This window comes from Theropithecus gelada, chromosome 18 (genome assembly GCF_003255815.1).
Source record: "Theropithecus gelada isolate Dixy chromosome 18, Tgel_1.0, whole genome shotgun sequence".
NCBI classification, from domain to species: Eukaryota; Metazoa; Chordata; class Mammalia; order Primates; family Cercopithecidae; genus Theropithecus; species Theropithecus gelada.
The window spans coordinates 50,859,063-50,876,506 of record NC_037686.1 but is presented as its reverse complement, the minus strand read 5'-3'; the positions used below and the strand labels follow the sequence as shown (position 1 = coordinate 50,876,506).

Here is a 17,444-nt window from a genome sequence, read left to right as displayed (position 1 = left end):
GAGCCTGCTGATCACAGACAGTCTCCACAGAGTAAGGTGCTGCTCCTCAATGGGGGAGGAAGAGGAGAAGTCAGCTCTAAATACTAACGAAGAAACAGCGCAGAGGACAAGTCCAAATGCTGGCCTGTACCTCGAGGGACCTCATGGCCATGTGTCAGCAAGGAACACCAGCTGCATGAAAACAACAGGAGGTGTGCGGTCCCTGGTCGCCAAAAGGGTGCAGCCCCACCTAATGGGTGTGCCCAGCACACACCTCTAGCCATGCAGACTCATGCAGATGCAGGCCCAGTGTGGCTAGATTGCCAAGACCTTTGTATTATAATACAAACCTGGATTTGTATTATAATATGGGATCTCCCAAATGTTGGCTCAGGATTTGTAGTTTTTTGTTTTAGTGTTCCACAGGCCAAATAAACACATGTGTGGATTCAGCCTGGTCCACAGGGACCAAGTGTCTGCAAACTTTGGTGTGATCTCTGATCCTGAAGGGCTTACAGTTGAGCAAAGGGACTTCAACGTATGTTCAGCCTCTTTCCAAGGTTTCTCCATCAGGAAAAGGAGGAGATTTACTTTGTACAATGTTTTCAAAGAAGGGCAAAGAAAGAAAAAAACAAAATTTCCAATCCTTTGGAAGTAAAGTAAATCAATATTTAAAATTTGCATGTATATAGTGCCAAAACATCCCCTCCCTCATGACTTGCTGGTCACCTGGGGGCGGGGGAAAATGTTAATTTTTGACAGTGGAGGGATGAGACTGCCCCCACATTAACCCAGGGATCAATTTTAATCACTGATTATGGCAGAACCAGTCATTGTGTCCCTCCAGTTGCACGCAGCCTCACCCATTCCTGCCTCAAATTTGATCAAGCCTTTAGTTCAACTTCTAATATACAGTACGTTTACAAGAAACACGGGGAAAAGAACGCCTTCACTCATTGATGATGCCACCAGGACACGATGGAATGTGGTAAGTGAAACAACCCCCCTACAAGTCATTGAAGGGGAGGGACTATTGACAGTGACAGGAAGCAGCCAAACGCCTCGGCAGATAGGGGCAGGTCCCTGGTGAAACCGCACCTTCGAACCAAAAACAGCCTGAAGGCTGAAAGATTGGACTGCTGGTCCTGGATGAAACCCACGACTCAGAGTAAGAACTTCTGTTCCTGTTTGCCCACCTTTCCTGACTGATTCTTTCTGAATAATGCCTTTTAATGAATCAAATGTTGCCTTTTCCAATACTACCTGCAGCCTGCCCCTCAACTATTCTGAGCCCATAAAAAGCCCTAGGCCCAGCCACATGGGAAGGAGAGAAGCACCTGACTGCAGCCCCTCTCCACCGAGAGCTATTCCATTGCTCAGTAAAATTCCACTCTGCCCTCCTCACCCTTCAATGTCCAGCATATCCTCATTCTTCCTGGGTGCCATGCAAGAACTCAGGAACCACCGAACATGGGTACAAGCTATAACACAGGTGAGCTGGGGCACCCCAGCATGGTAGAGTGAGACCCAGGTAGGGTGTTGCTGGCTGGGGGTCCCCAGCTTGAAAAGAGACCAAGAGTAAAAAGCTTTTATCACTATTCTAGCTTAAGAGAGTCTTAATAGACCTACCGATTAAATGCAATACAGAATTCTCAATTGAATTCTGGTTTAAACAGTTCAGCTGTAAAAGGCATTTTAGGGTCAGCTGGGGAAATTCAGATAATGGATCAGGTAATAGAGTCCATTAGGCAATTAGTCTTAATTTTGTGAGAACAGTACTACAGTTATATAGAAATATGTTCTTGTTTTTTAGAGGTTTGGGCTGAAGTATTTAGGGACTAAACGCATGATGTCTGTGATTCACTTTTGAATACTTCAGGGAAAAAAGAGATGGAGCAAATACAGCAAAATGTTAACAACTTAAACCTAGGTAAAGGGGACTGAGGTGAACTGTGTCAAAGAGCTGTCCTTCCACAGTTAGGTCCCCATCACTCTCAATCACTAGGCGGCAGAAGGACTTTCTGCCATGTCCCCCAGTACTCTTGAGCCCATGTGTGTTTTAAATTTCAAGTCACCAGCTTCCAAAAGAAAACCTGATAGCAGCCCAAGCAGGTTCGATGCCAATGGCTCATCACACACAATGAAGGAGCTGTGCATGAATGTCTTGCAAACTTCTTCATGAAAGCATGAGATTCTATAGTTGGTTTGTCTCAGCCAACATTGCTAAGTTTTAAGAAAGCAGCTTTAGAGTCTCAAATGCATCCTAGGTAACCTCAAATGAAGCCACTGATCATAATTAAGGAGAAAAAGGGAGGGGAGTTAGATTTTAAAAGTTGCATTAAAATGACCCTATTTAATGACTGCTTTAAGTCTATGACAAAAGGTTAAATGTTTTGAGCTTACTGAAAAAGAACAGTTTGAAATTTGAAAAGCTATCCTAAGTTTAAAAGAAAAACTTTAAGATTTTACTTAGCCAAATGTACCTATTCTAAATCTAACGATAGTTGATGATTCTCCAATTCAAAAAGCTTACTCACTACCATCAAATACAATGGCCAGCTCTTTAAATCTGCTAACACAAAAAGGTGCCGCCCCCAAAAATGAAATCTCAGGGTTTTGGAGGAACCCTAATAGTCATCTAGTCCCACTCAATTCTCGAACTTTTATCCGTAAGAAGAGTATTGATCTATCACTGAGCATAGCATCAGAAGTCACAGAAATCTGAACCTCATGGGTCCCATCATTCCCTATACCCTTGTTTCATCTTGGGCTGATGATAACCGCTCAATTTTCTTACGTATCAAATGGAAATCCCCTCTTCACAAAATTTAGGTAGAATCTGATGACATTACATTGGGTTCCAAACACGTTGCCAGCCAACCTGTGAGTGCTCGAGTAACAGCCTCTAACTAACTTCTATCAAGAAGTTAGGCCCTGGCTCAATACCTTTCTTGCCTCTGTTTCTTGAACTGTAAAAGGAAAAGAACAATAGTGCCTGTGCATAGGACTTTGCTTGGAGGACACAATGAACTCGCATGTAAATAGTTAAACCACACCTGGCACAGAGCAAGTGCTCAAGAAACACGAGTTGCTGAAACTCACCACCTCCCTTCCTTACACGCATGTTAAGAAAGCATGACTCGCCTACCCTAACTGCACACTTCACCATGGCAAAACACCAAGGACTTGTCCCGCCCCCCACAGAGTGTCTAAAAGACATCCAGAAGAGTCAGTGGTCTGCCGAGCCTGAGGTTCCTGCTGCTGTTTTGGCCTCTGTTTCCTGGATCTGCCTTGGTTCCTGACCCTGTCGGCGGCTGCCTGGTGCCTGCCTCGCCACCTGTACCTCTCCTCTACAGAAGGATGGCCAAGGCACTCCATGGTGCCTGTGTCCTCCCTAACCCATCACTCGTGTCCTTGGCTCTGTCCTGACCCCTAAGGTGCAGAGCCATGACCTTCTGTGCCCAATCCCAGCCGGGCCTCATGTATCCCCAAGTAGAAGTTTCTGGGACCTACCACAAGAAGAGAGTGTGCTCCTGCAGAGTATAAAGTAGTCATTCTGCACAAACATCAGCATCAAATGGAGACCGTTCCCTGCCTGCCACCCCACTGACTCCCCCAGATTCTTTTCTCTGAGCCCAGTCTTGAGCTTGCTTCCCTTAACCTCCTCTCTCTATGCTCACTTTTCATCCAACACCTAGGCAGGCATCCTGTGCTGGTCCACAAAGAGCCTTTGTGAGAATGAGAAATAAGCACCTCTCCTGGATGCTTAGGAGAGACGCCTGAAGAGCCAATGATACCTCCATGACAATGAGAAAACAGTACCCCTTCCTCCAGGCTGGCCATCAGGTGCCACAGCACACCATATTGTGTTCCACTTAATGAATTCAAGGCAATTTATCAGGCGACTGTCATGTGCCAAGATTTCTGGACCTGCAAACAGCAATAAGACAGGGCTGGAGCCTCCGAGCCTCCCAAGTCCGCTAAGACAAGGGGCCGTAGGAGGAGGGAACTTGTAGACCTGCTACAGCCCCGGGAGCAGCAATGTTCTGTCCTCTTGGGCTGTGTGATGGGGGGGGCAGCAGTGTTCTGTCCTCTTGGGCTGGGCTGATGGGGGGAGCAGGGGCCTCAGCAGGAGTGTTGCCACCCAAACTGGGCCCTGACAGATGAGAGGGCAGCTGCCAGAAAGGATGTGAACAGATGCCAGGCAGAGGGGAAAACACAGGCAAAGGCAAAAGGCAGTGACTTCATGGCACATTTAGTGAATGTGAGTTTCCAGTGAAGGGGTAGGAAAGGGAGGGAAGGAGAGACGGAGGAGGAACAGGCTCACTTCATGCAATCTTTTGGTAACTACTTCCTGAGGACCTGTTATGTGCTATAATAGGTCCTGGAAAATAAAAATAAATTAAAAAATTAGAATCCTAGTTATCAGAAGAGGAAAATCTAATTTCAGGAGAAAGAAACAATTCTAAGTATAAAACAACAAGTCAACCTCACTGATAGAACTATGCACAGCATCTCCCAGGCGCCATGGGCACCCCAGAGACAGGGAGAGGTCTGCTGGGGGACACAGCGGCAGCCTGTGTGACGGAGGAGATGAGGACCCAGCTGGTGAACATAGGATGAGCCACTGGAGGAGTCACCGGATCGGGGTGAGGTTAGCGCAGGGTACATCCCTGGGAAAGGGGACAGCGGAAACAGGATGCAGGCACACAACGGTGAGCTGTGGCCATCCCACATGGGCTTGTTCTGAGCAGGGTTTTACTTCTCTTTTGATGTCTTAGTGGCATTTTACGTGAGGCTTGCTTTTTTAAAAGGTGCTTTTTCTTTTTCTTAGCATTTTTTTAAAAGCTGTTTTGGGGAGAAAAAAAAAATCACATTCCATTTTTTTTCCCATGGTATGGATAATAAAGGCTGGATGTCTCTGACCTAGGGTGACCGTAGTCTCAATTTACATCTTATGCCCTGACGTCCCATTCAATGTCGCATTCATTCCAGACAAAAGCGTTCCAGTTTAGATGACAGATTATATGACTGCCCTTTTTTGTCCTCAAGGTACAGTCCAAAGGGAAGCATCTTTCTCTGCCATTGCCGTTTCCCACATAGGCCAACTGCTCAGACGTTCAAGTGGAGTCACAGCTCAGTTATCCAATCCGCTCTGAACAAAGGCTCCTTTAATAAAGTGAGACTTGGCTGGAAGGAGCTGAAAATGATCTTGGATTCTAAGCACTGGACTGGGGCAGAGAGGGCCAAAAAGGACAAGGGCATTTCAGGCACAGGCCTCTCAAGGGTGAAGGGACCACCTCCAGCTAGGAGGGAGGCCCCGCCCCACACCTAGGGCCCCAGAAACCCCGGCCTCTGAGCTGCAGCTGTAGGCAGCTTCCATCACCACCTCGGAGGGGCAAGGAGAGATGTCATGCTGTCATGCTCCACTCCTCCCACCATCACCCGCCCCTGACCATCCCGCATCCCCAAACATCACATTCTGCCCCTCAACCACCACTCCTTCCCAACTTCAGGCCAAGTGACCCAGGGAACCTCCCTTGGAAACAAAGGAGTTGGAGTCCCAGAGATGCAAATCCCTGATTTTAAACACATCAGTGTCTACAGGATTTGTACCACTTTAAAGGCTCTGAAATGCCTCTCATGAAAATGCCCTTCCTCTTCCACCCATTATCCTGTCTGTAGCAAGGGCTCCAATGCCTACCCGGCCTTTTTGGTGCAGAGGGAGAATGAGGTGCCTGATCAGGCACAGAGGTGGGGGGAATACTCAGAGAAGAGACTTGGAGAAAAGGCCTGCCAGTGGCCCAGGGCTCTGAAGGAGATGGTGGATGCCAGAGAGGACACTACCAAACCTCTACCCTGTGACTGCTACCTTAAAACACGACAGAGCTGCCGCCAACAGAAGTCACTTTGGGATTCTTCCCCACATGCCGGTTACAAAGAAACTGTTATCCTTGCTGTACACTAATATACGGTGGCATGAGTCGGTTTAAGGGATTTGCCCAAGATAGCACGGAGGGAGAATGCAGGTCATCTGGCAAAACTTTAAGGCAATAAGCAGTGCCACTCCAGAGGGATATGCCAAGATAGCATTAACCCAACTGTCACCTCACAATTCCATCTCAGACTCTCAGATGAACTACAGCACTTCAAAGGAGGAAGGAAAGCAGGGATGTGTGTGCCTACTTATCAATCTAAGAAAATGAAGACCAGACCAGGGTTCAGAGTTTCTGATGCGTTTTCTGGCACTTGGTCCACTTGGCCACAATATTATTTATCTTTCTAATTAACATCATAAATATCCCTTTCCACCATGTCCCTTAGAAATGACCCGACCTGTTAGTATCTAAACAGTAAAAATTTAAGGTTCATATTTGCTCTTCTAAGATTTGGAACCTAATTCCACTACAAATTCAACATTAAATCTACCTAACTGTCTTAGAAACACAATGTGAATCAATTTTGTTTTTTTTTTTTTTTTAATGAAAAGGTTTGGATAAAACAAAATAAAAACCCAATCAAGCTTAAAAAGAAATCACCAAAATTTTCTAAATCCAACTTCCTCCGTCAACACTCTAAATTTCATTGGAAAGAGTGAGAATACATATTTTTAACATAAGAGCACAATCCACTACCAGTCAGCATGCAAATGCTTACATTTTTAACAGATAATTTTTGTTTTGTTTTCCTTGGTGCTCTATATGTTAAGTAGTAGGAGAAAGATATTAAAAAGATGTCTGTCCCCAGTACATTTCTAATCTAGTAATAGAGGCAAGTGAAAGAAATACTAGAAACCACCAGGTAATGCATCTGCAAATGCTAAAATGACACTGCACCTACTATGGCAGCTAAGAAGGATTAGGAGAGGAAAGACACACAGGCTTTGATATAGGAATACCAAATTTTCTTTCTTGAAATTTTCTGGAAAGGCTTCACAGAAAGGCAGGGCATAAGGTGGGCTTTGGTAGATAGCAAATTTTTGAGTTTCAGGAAACAGTATTTAGCTGGGTAAGAACAGCCCAGACTCATGGAAACAGTTGAAAGTGTTGCTTTGAAAGGGAAGAGAAGGGAAGCAGGGATGCTTCTGCCCATGCCCAGAGACCTGGCTTACCCTTGCATGAATGCAGGCACATGGTGAGCCACTCAGTGTGACTTCACGGTCAAGCGAGAGAGCACCTTCAGGTAGGATTTGCTTCCCTCTGACATTACCACCAGCACAGGCTGATGTCACTGTCCCCGTGCATAAGGTTCCTTGTGACACCACTCAGAGACCTAAGCCTCCGTTAGTCACTTGAGGCACTTCTAAGTACCACAGGTTTTTAGAAGATTTCACTGACATTTGCAACAATTTTTTTTCTAATTTCTTTTGGTGCCATTCTAGTAACTTATCAATTGCTTTAATAGACAAAACTCAATCATGCATGATCTATCACAGATGAGAAAATAGAGGTGCGCTTACTAACGGCAGCAAAAGGCTTCTGGGGGGTGTGCAGGATGGAACAACTAGCTAGCTAGAAAGGGGCTTTTTTTTTTTTTTTTTTTTTTTTTTCCTGAGAAAGAGTCTCACTCTGTTGCCCGGGCTGGAGTGCAATGGCACGATCTGGGCTCACTGCAAGCTCTGCCTCCCGGATTCATGCCACTCTCCTGCCTCAGCCTCCTGAGTAGCTGGGACTACAGGCACCCACCACCATGCCCGGCCATTTTTTTGTATTTTTAGTAGAGACAGGGTTTCACCATGTCAGCTAGGATGGTCTCAATCGCTTGACCTCATGATCCGCCCACCTCGGCCTCCCAAAGTGCTAGCAATTACAGGCGTGAGCCACCGCACTCGGCCAGAAAGGGGCCTCTTTATAGAGGGTCTGCAGTGTCAGGCAGAAGCACTGATATCTAGGGGTCACCAAGGGCCACAGCACAAGGGACTGACAGGGAGAATCCAGCGGCTGGAACTCTCCTCACCAGTCACCTCCCTTCATTGTTAAACCCCACAGTATTTTCAGGCCACCGTGCCACAAAGGAAAACGTACTGGGTAGAGGCAGGAGGAGTGTTCCCATCAGTCCTCAAACATCACTGGCCCACGTGACCTACACAGGTGGTTTAACCTTTCTGCATTTCAGCTTTGTCAACCATAAAATGGAACAGTGGACTAGAACATCACTCATGTCCATTCTAGATCTAAAGTTCAAAAGATCTTTAGTCTCCAAAATCTGGTTAAATTCTAGTGCCAGGTGGCTCCACCCTCACCCTGCTCTCAGTCCAACAGCTTCATGCAACACATCACTGAGAGCCAACAGGAACAAAAGGGCTGATTTAAAGATACAGGAATATCAGGTGCAATACTGAAAATAAAAAAGCCGAAACACACAGAAAGATCTGGCTGCTTCCCTGCTGGTGCTTCTAGAAATGCCACAGAAATCACCACATTCGCCCCAAATCACCAAATCTCTTAATTCAGATTATACATGTCAAGAATATCCAGTTCTCCTAGAAACAAAATGACACTTTCACATTTCCCTAACTTAGAAATATTTTTAAAGTATTAAAATAAGCACAGCCACAGTCCCAAACTGTATTAACAAGACAACACCAGAAGCTAATCTCACGAAATTAGCCCATGTGAAAAACAAGTCTGTTAACTACTGTTGTGATGCTAAGTCCAGAAGCCCCGTGCAAAATGTGGTCCTGGAACCAGCTGGACCAGCATCACTTACTAAAATCAGCATCCCGGCAGGTGGGGCCCAGCCAACTTTGCCTTAAGAAGTCCTCCAGGTGATTCTGATGCGTGTCTGAATTTGAAAACTGCTTGCCGTTTCTTAGAAATCCACAGAAATAAAAACAAAGCCAACATACCTGGCTCCAAAGATGTCCTTTTTGGCGAGATCAATTCCAGAAACAACTTTTACTCTGAGAATCCGGGACTCTCCCTGTGAGAAGGAGAACAAAAAAAGAGGTTGAAAAACTGATCTTCAATGAATCACTCTCTCGTCCAATATTAAAGTCATTGATTTCTACTGTCCAGTATTGGGATACAGAACAAGTCAATTCAATGTAAGCAATTATTCCTTACACTGAAGTTCAAAAAGCAATATTCCAGCTCTAAAAGTCGATGACTCTAGACTAAACTTACAGCATCCAAGTTAATTAAGCACAAGTTTAATTCAAAGTAGGTCATTAAGATCAATTACTCCTGCCATTTAAAGTTAGGTTTTCCAGCTGTACCAAGAACACAATCACACATGTAAAACCGTCTAGATAAATGTCCAAGTGCCACAAGTTTGCATAAATATAACAAATAATTCCTCCTCTGAAGCTGACATACTTGTATGTGACCTGCAATAGAAAGGAATTTAATGTGGTAAAACATTTCAAAATTATAGTGCTTTTAAAATGTTGGCATCAACAAGCAAAAATAATTCCTCAGTTCCAGTAAAAAGAAATAAAAACCATTCTACATGAAAACCACCCCAAAGGGTCTTGGAAATCAATCAACTGTTCATTTGTTCATTTATTCATCATTTCATCATTTATTCCAATATTTTCTAAGAAGCTCTTATGCCCGGGGCCTTGAAATACAGACATGAATATGCTCCAGGCTCTACTGAAGGCAACAAGCAGCCCAGCAGTACAGGACCCTATGACAGCTTAGAGAACTAGTTAAGGGCTATGACATTTAGGACAGGTGAGATGGCTTAGGAGAAGGTGGTAGGCAGAAGTCCAGGATAACTCAGGTTTCCAGTTTGGATCATGGACTGTCAACATAAATTGAAATAGAGGACTGTGTCCAAGGTGTCTGTGAAGCAATCGGATGGAAAACATGTATCACTAAATGGGGAGAAACATCTGGTCTGAGTTAGACACTCAGCAGTTATCAGTGTAGAGTTGGCAGTTATAACCAAGGTCTGAGGAAACCTAGCCTAAGAATGAGAATGAAAAAATGGCTCGGGGCTGGGTGCAGTGGCTCATGCCTGTAATCCCAGCACTTTGGGAAGCTGAGGCAGGCGGATCACAAGGCCAGGAGTTCAAGATCAGCCTGACCAACATGGTGAAACCCTGTCTCTAATAAAATACAAAATTTAGCCAGGCACGGTGGCATGCGCCTGTAATCTCAGCTACTCGGGAGGCTGAGGCAGGAGAATTGCTTGAACCTGGGAGGCAGAGGATGCAGTGAGCCGAGATCACATCACTGTACTCCAGCCTGGGTGACAGAGTGAGACTCAGTCTCAAAAAAAAAAAAAAAAAAAAAAAAAGGCTCAGGATGGAGTCCCCAAGAACACAATAGCTGACAGAGCAAGAAAGAAGTAATATGGAATTCATCTACCCTACATGTTTAGTCAAGACATAAGCGAGGGCAAGAAAACCTCAATGATTATATAATGTTGAAGAGAACAATGGCAGGGCAAAAATAAAACATGGAGGGTATAGGATGGTGGATCTTTGTCAACTAGCTGCATAGATTGAACATGTATCCATGCAATGGACACACATCCTTGAGATACTTCACACTCCAGGAGTCTTCTATTCACCTAACCATACATCCAACCACAAATCCCCAACACAAGACTGCCCATGTGGCAAGCACAGTGTCCTCATAATACGGTAAAGAACATGAATATGGTAAAGATGACATTCTCAACTCATTTGTGCCAATGTTCTTTCAAACATGGCCTGCTTTCAAGGTTGGCAGGACTGAATGTGTTTGCCAGTCTTCATGAGAGGATTAAGGGATACAAAGTAATACCAGGCAAGTCAGGGATAACTAAAACAATACCCTACTATAGCAAAGGGTGTCCCAAAGTGCTTACAGAAGCATCAGGGGTTAGCTGTTCTTCCCTGTTCCCTGAAATGCTGCAAGGACTGCTCTGCCCATCTCTGGAACACTCACAGGCTGGGAGTCAGGGTTCTTTCTTTAGCACAGGATGTTATGTAGGCCAAGGCTCTTTTCTGGTTCTCACAACAAGTTGTACCCTGCTGCTAATCATCTGATGCCTCCATGGCCTGCTCAGCTCAAATGATGTCACTGCTAGAGTATTTTTTACACATGCTTCAAAATCTGAAGTACCTATAGTACCAGCTACTCGGGGAGGGGCTGAAGCAGGAGGATCACTTGAGTCCAGGAGCTCAAGGCTGCAGTGCGCTATGATCATGCCTGTGGATAGCTGCTGCAGTCTAGCCTGGGCAACACAGCATCACCCTATTTCTTTTTCTTTTTTTTTCTTTTTTTTTTTTTGAGACAGAGTCTCACTCTATCACCCAGGCTGGAGTGCAGTGGCTGGATCTCAGCTCACTGTAACCTCCGGCTCCCAGGTTCAAGCGATTCTTCTGCTTCAGCCTCCCGAGTAGCTGAGATTACAGGCGCACGCCACCACGCCCGGCTAATTTTTGTATTTTTAGTAGAAATGGGGTTTCACCATGTTGCCCAGGCTGGTCTTGAACTCCTGACCTCAGGTGATCCGCTCACCTCAGCCTCCCAAAGTGCTGGGATTACAGGCGTGAGCCACTGCGCCCGACAGCAACACCCCATTTCTAAAAAATGTTAATGCATAGAGAACCTGTAATGACATTTCTTTATTCCACAAGTATTTACTGAGTACCCATCACGTGCCACACACATTATCTGGAGATTGAGATGTCAACAAGACAGAGTTCCTGCCTCAAGCAACCCACCATCTAGTAGGCGGAACACAGACTAAAAATACGTAATGCAAACAGCAAGCGAGGTAATTTCTGATGCTGGCAAGTACTCCAAAGACAGTATGACAGTTAAACAAAAGCAACTGAGTAGAGGGAGAGGGAAAAAGTAACTGGGGAGAGGAACATTTACAGCTGAGTGATCAGGAAAGGCTTCTTTGGCGAAAAGACACCAGAGCTGAAGCCCGAAGGAAGAAGGCCGAGTGGTGTGGCGGGGCTGGGAATTGCAGGAAGGGCTGACAGCAAGCCCTGTGTGACGGGGCTAAGCTGGTGAAGGATGGCAGAGTCCATGTAGGGCACCGTGGGACCTGGTGGGGTCAAGGACCACAGAGGCCAGCCTCAGGAGCGGGTGGACATTGTCTCGACCACTGTGGGAGGAAGCACTGTAAAGTTTTAAGCAGGCGAGTGACAAAATGTAGCTTCAGTCTTTGAAAGAACCACTGTGGCTGCTGTGAGGGAACAGGGTAGAAGGAGGGAGAACAATTGGGCAGAGATTCTGGCAAGAGCTTTTAATAGGTTACAAATGGAGAGGTGAGCAGATTCATCATATAAAAATGTGCCTGAAATAAGGTTTTTTTTTTTTAAAAAAAAGTTTCAAAATGGTTTATACAATTGAGTTACAAACATGCTAGTTGTTCCACAGAAAAGGGTCCCTTTTCTACCTGGACACGCAACTTGACTACATTTCCCAGCCTTCCTTGCAGTTAAGTGCAGTCATGTGACTAAGTTCTGGCCAATGGAACGTGGCCAAAAGTGATGAGGCCTCTTCCAAACTGGCCCCATAAGCCCCTCCCATTCAGCAGCCTTCATTCTCATCAATGTCTCTCCGTGAAATGGGGAAGATCTTGGAGATAAAGAAGCAAAAACCATATGAAGGGAGTAGAGCCAAGCACCCCCCACCTGCTGACCCTCCCCAGAAACGAGCTGGAGATAAGACTTTTTCTGTTTTTTCCCATCCAAAACCAAAAGTTGTTATAGCAGTCGACCCTCGAGTACAATGTAATCTCATTTTTTAAAAAATGTCAATGATATGGCTGCATAGAAAAAGACCTGGAAAGGTTGATGTTAGTAGTAATTACCTCTGGAAAATGAATCATTTCTTTGGGCTTATTTGGAATTTTTTCCTTTTGAATCATTAAATATTTTTGTTTAGAAACCAGACTTTTGTTTGAAAAAAAAAAAAAAAGGAAATATTAAGGAAAACAAAAGAAAAATTTTAACTTCACCATTAACAACACCATCCAGGCTTGATTTTGTCATAAGAAAAACAAACCTGCCGGGTGCGGTGGCTCATGCCTGTAATCCCAGCACTTTGGGAGGCCAAGACGGGTGGATTACTTGAGGTCAGGAGTTCAAGACCAGCTTGACCAATATGGTGAAAACCCTGTCTCTACAAAATACATAAAATTAGCTGGATGTGGTGATGCATGCCAGTAGTCCCAGCTACTCAGGAGGCTGAGGCAGGAGAATCACTTGAACCAGGGAGGCGGAGGTTGCAGTGAGCCAAGACTGCACCATTGCACTCCAGCCTGGGCAACAGAGTGAGACCCTGTCTCAAAGAAAAAAGAAAGAAAGAAAGATAAACAACTCTATGAGTTATTTTTTAGGTGACTCACAAAGGTACAGAGCTGCAAATATGGAAGACGTGAAGGGGCTCTCTTATGTAACATGTAGGCAACAGCTGGGAGGTGGCCTTTACTGAGCAATCACTGTTTACAAGCACCTGTTGCAGGAAATTTTACTCCTCTCTGAAGCATTACTCTATAAAAACAGTTTACACATGCATTTTAGAGACACAGCAAAAAATGTCTTATCTTTGTTTCCTCAAAATGACAAGCTTAAACACAGATAAGCAGCCATCGTCATTCTGTTAGGAAGCACATGACAAGGTGTGTAACCAAATCATCAGATGCAGTGGCCCCAGGCTGAGCCATTGTATTTTCTGAAGCATTTTATTACTTTCATAAAATCTATGTGATATTTTGAACCCTGTTTATGACTCCAGTAGAATTAAATATTTAGCTAAGGTGGCTTTGCTTCGACAATGAAAATATTATTCATAGACTGTACAATGAAGAGAAGAAACAGCAGAGTAGAAACGAGGCTGAAGAGAACTTTCAGTGTCTCTTCCTGTTATTAATCTATTGTTCTGCATTGTTATTGTGTAGCGGGTGATTCTATAAGCTTTACATATGTTTTTCTTTTATACTGAATTTTCTAATCCTTCATCAAGACACAAAACAAGATAAGGTGCCTAAGCCATAAGTGACAGCAGCACATGAATAAATAGTGTCCAAACTGAGAAACAGGTGGTAACCTGAAGATTCAGTTGCAAGAGCGTCATCTGGAAATTCAGCAGGCCTACTCATATAAACTGTGCATAAGCAGTTACTAGATTCCCACGGCCACCCATAAAGCCTATAAAATACATAACCCATCAACAGTGCTCTTGTGGTAAAATAAATTTCAAGTTCCAACTCAAAACTCAAGATACTGGAATTTACCATTTCTCCTATGACTTTGTCTTAAGGAGGTAACTTGTTATCCTTTATCCTTATTTTCCACAATGGCAGGTACTCTCCTAAAAAGTACTCTCCTAAAAAGATGATATCTGAGCTGGGAAATAGTGTTCTTCCTGCACAGGGAGCCACTGTGACCTCAGGATCACTTACACCAGCTGTCCAAGTGGACAGTAAGTTCTAAGTCAGGGACTTCCACAGTTCGGTCACTCTTACCTAAATTAATTCATGTATTTACCTTCCATATTCTAAAGTACTTTTCTAGTTCTAGCTATTACCCATCACACTTGCAGGCTTAGGGTAAGCACTCTCTGGATTAAAACAGATGACCAACATTTTTTTGGACCACATAAATATGTAAGTTATATATACATTGCTTAAATTCAGTTGCTTTAAAAAATAACTAAGCCAGCATACGGACCGTGCCCATCGTGTGCTTGCTACACAGCAGCCACAGTAGCTCTTTCCATTCCTACCTGCTCTTGCCGCAGTCCTTAGACAGGATCCTATTTCATGCATTTTTAAGACTACTCTTTTTAGAGTAGTTTTAGGGTCACAGCAAAATCAAACAGAAGGCACAGAGATTTCCTACGTACCCCCTACCACAACACACAGCCTCCCCCATGATCAACATCCTGCACCAGAGTAGTACCCCTGTTACAATTCACACATCAAAATCACCCAAAGCCCATCGTTTACCTTAGAGCTCACTCCTGGTGTTGTACACTCCGTTAGTTTGGACAAATGTATAATGACATATATCCACCATTATAGTATCATACAGAGTATTTTCACTGTCCTAAAAATCCTCGATGCTCTGCCTACTCATCCCTCCCCTGCCTGCATTTAAAAAAACCAAAACCAAAAACACATACTGTCCTATCACCTCCCCACCCCACACGCCTTCCTGTGACTTCCAACTCTTGCCAGGTTGCAACCTCTTCACCTTCTCCCTCCTCACACCAATGCCTGCCCACTACACCTTTCCCTCTCTTCAGGTTGGGTCCCACAACCTTATATTGCTGCCACCTCCTCCTAAAATCCCTGAGTTCTCCACATTGACCATCTAATTACACACTCAACAAAAATGCAGAATGATACTATGTTCAATGTACTGTGCCAGCAAAAAGGAGGGCCACAAAACTGAACTAGACACATTCTCTCTCTCTCAGGGGCTTACAGTCAATGGCAGAGGCGAGGTGTGTGCACAGTTCCCTCTTACAGCGGTGGAACAGAGGCATAAGACGTGAGTGGTGAGAACAAAGACCTAGAGTGGAAATGAAAGCAGCCCACCAGGACTGCATGTCCAGTTCAAACTCAAGATGACACCGACAGAGGCAAACAGCCCTAACTCACCGGACTACTCACTGGCATCTCTGATCGCCACTGGTAGCCCAACACATAATATGCGGTCAAGTTTCAGTCCTACAATGCGGTCAACAAGCAGACGCCCCAAGGATATGAGTTTCTGAAAAGACTGCGGGATTCTGTGCAACCTAAATCTCTCAACTCCTACTAGGTAGTGGCTGCTATTATGCCAAGTAGAAAAAGGGTTAATAAATGGGAAAAAATACAGGGATAGACTTCTAGAGCAGAACTCTAATTTAAACGCTCAAGGGTGACTCTACCTTCAGGAAATGATGCTGTGTGGTTTTGAAACAGGTCCACACATTCTCAGTATTTCTTTCATGAGGTGGGTCATTTCCCATGGGTATCTGATTTAGTGACTCCTTTCTAATAAAATATGGAAGAGGTGACAGTGTGTGACTTTGGAGATTAGGTCATAAAGACATCAGGCTTCCTCCTCTCTTTTGTATCATTCACTCTGGGGAACGCCGGCTGCTGCTATGATGTGCAGACACTCAGTCAGCCCCAAGGAGAAATCTCTGTGATAAGGAACTGAGGCCTCTTGCCTCCAGCCATGTGAGTGACTCATTTTAGAAATGGGTCCTTCTCTTCCAGTCAAGCCTTCAGATGACAGCAGCCTTGGCTGACATCCTGACTCAGGCTCATAAGAGACCCTTGCCAGCTACACGCCAGTCACTGTGCAAAGGCACATGTCAGAACCACCCAGTTAAGCCACTTTTGATTTCTTGACCCACAGAAACTGTGAGATAATAAACATTTGTTGCTTTATAAGCTGCCAACTCTAAAACTAATTTGTTATGTAGCAACAGATAACTAACATACATTGTGAAAAACCCAATGCGATAGAGTCTCATTTATCTCTTTGCTAAGTCAAGATTTTCCTATGTATTAGGGTGATTCTTCAAAATAAGAAAAAAACAGGAGTGAGAAATAAAGACTATTGTCTGTGTTTTCTATCATGTCAAAGCAGTGGCATTTTTCAGGCAAAATTAACAGAGCTTGGTGACTTGTTCAATGTAAGTGCAGCAGCAGTATCCCTTTAAAGAAATATGGAACCTGATACCATAATAAATACAGTCAAAATGTGAAACCAAGGCTACTTCAGAAAACTTAAAATACATGATCATTTATAAGTATAAAATTTTTAAAAATCCAGAAAGAATGACAATCAAGAGATGCTGAGATACTTACATGTGCCACTGAAATAACTCTAAATTCACCCCTGTTCTCCACTCCACAGCCTCAATGCACATTATCGCTAATGGCAGGATGTCCAACACCAGTTGGCTTAAGCTCATTTGTTCATTCTTTCAGAACCTACTGAGTACCTATTATGTGCCATGCTCTGTATAGCTGCTGGTGGTGTGAGGCAGTGTCTCTGCATCCAAATTTGCTTGCTCCCACGTTAGTCCAGTCTTCTTAAAATGTCCCTCTCCACTGCTCTGGTGAGACCTCCCCAGGAACAAATGAATCTAATTAAAACTGCCTGGCCTGCCACTGAAGGCTCACCATGAGCAGCTTCACTGCTGCTGTAAGAACAGCCTGTGCTCTGCACAGGGACCCAATTCTTTTCTTCCAGTTGGTACCTGCCCATCCAACATCTATTCCCCAACGCTCTGCATGAGTCCACACAGTGACTCAACCCCAAGTGCCTGCTCTGTGCTGAAAACATACAAGGAATAATGACTCACACAGAGCTCAAGCCTGCAAGATTTACTTTCTATTATGTATAAGGAGAGTAACCACATAAGAGATACGTTCAATAATGTGACGAGTAATATTCTTCAGGAACTTGGAGAAGGAAGAAAGTAACATACACACAAGGGGTGGGGAGAGGGAGAAAGGTGGGGAAGTTGGAGAAAGCTGCAGATGAGTGACTGCTTGGGCCAGGC

General features: G+C 44.4%; 1 protein-coding gene across 10 annotated transcripts in view; it reads right to left on the bottom strand.

The window, feature by feature from the left end:
* Positions 1–17,444, bottom strand: part of NEDD4L (neural precursor cell expressed, developmentally down-regulated 4-like, E3 ubiquitin protein ligase) — a 366,704-nt gene that overhangs the window by 230,604 nt on the left and 118,656 nt on the right. For 8 of the 10 annotated variants that reach the window (XM_025364982.1, XM_025364987.1, XM_025364984.1 and 5 more), the window contains exon 2: positions 8,828–8,901. In XM_025364982.1, coding sequence (XP_025220767.1) covers positions 8,828–8,901 — 74 coding nt within the window. Of the gene's footprint in view, positions 1–8,827; positions 8,912–17,444 lie in introns of those variants that run through there. The other 2 variants (XM_025364995.1, XM_025364994.1) reach the window with 1 other exon arrangement.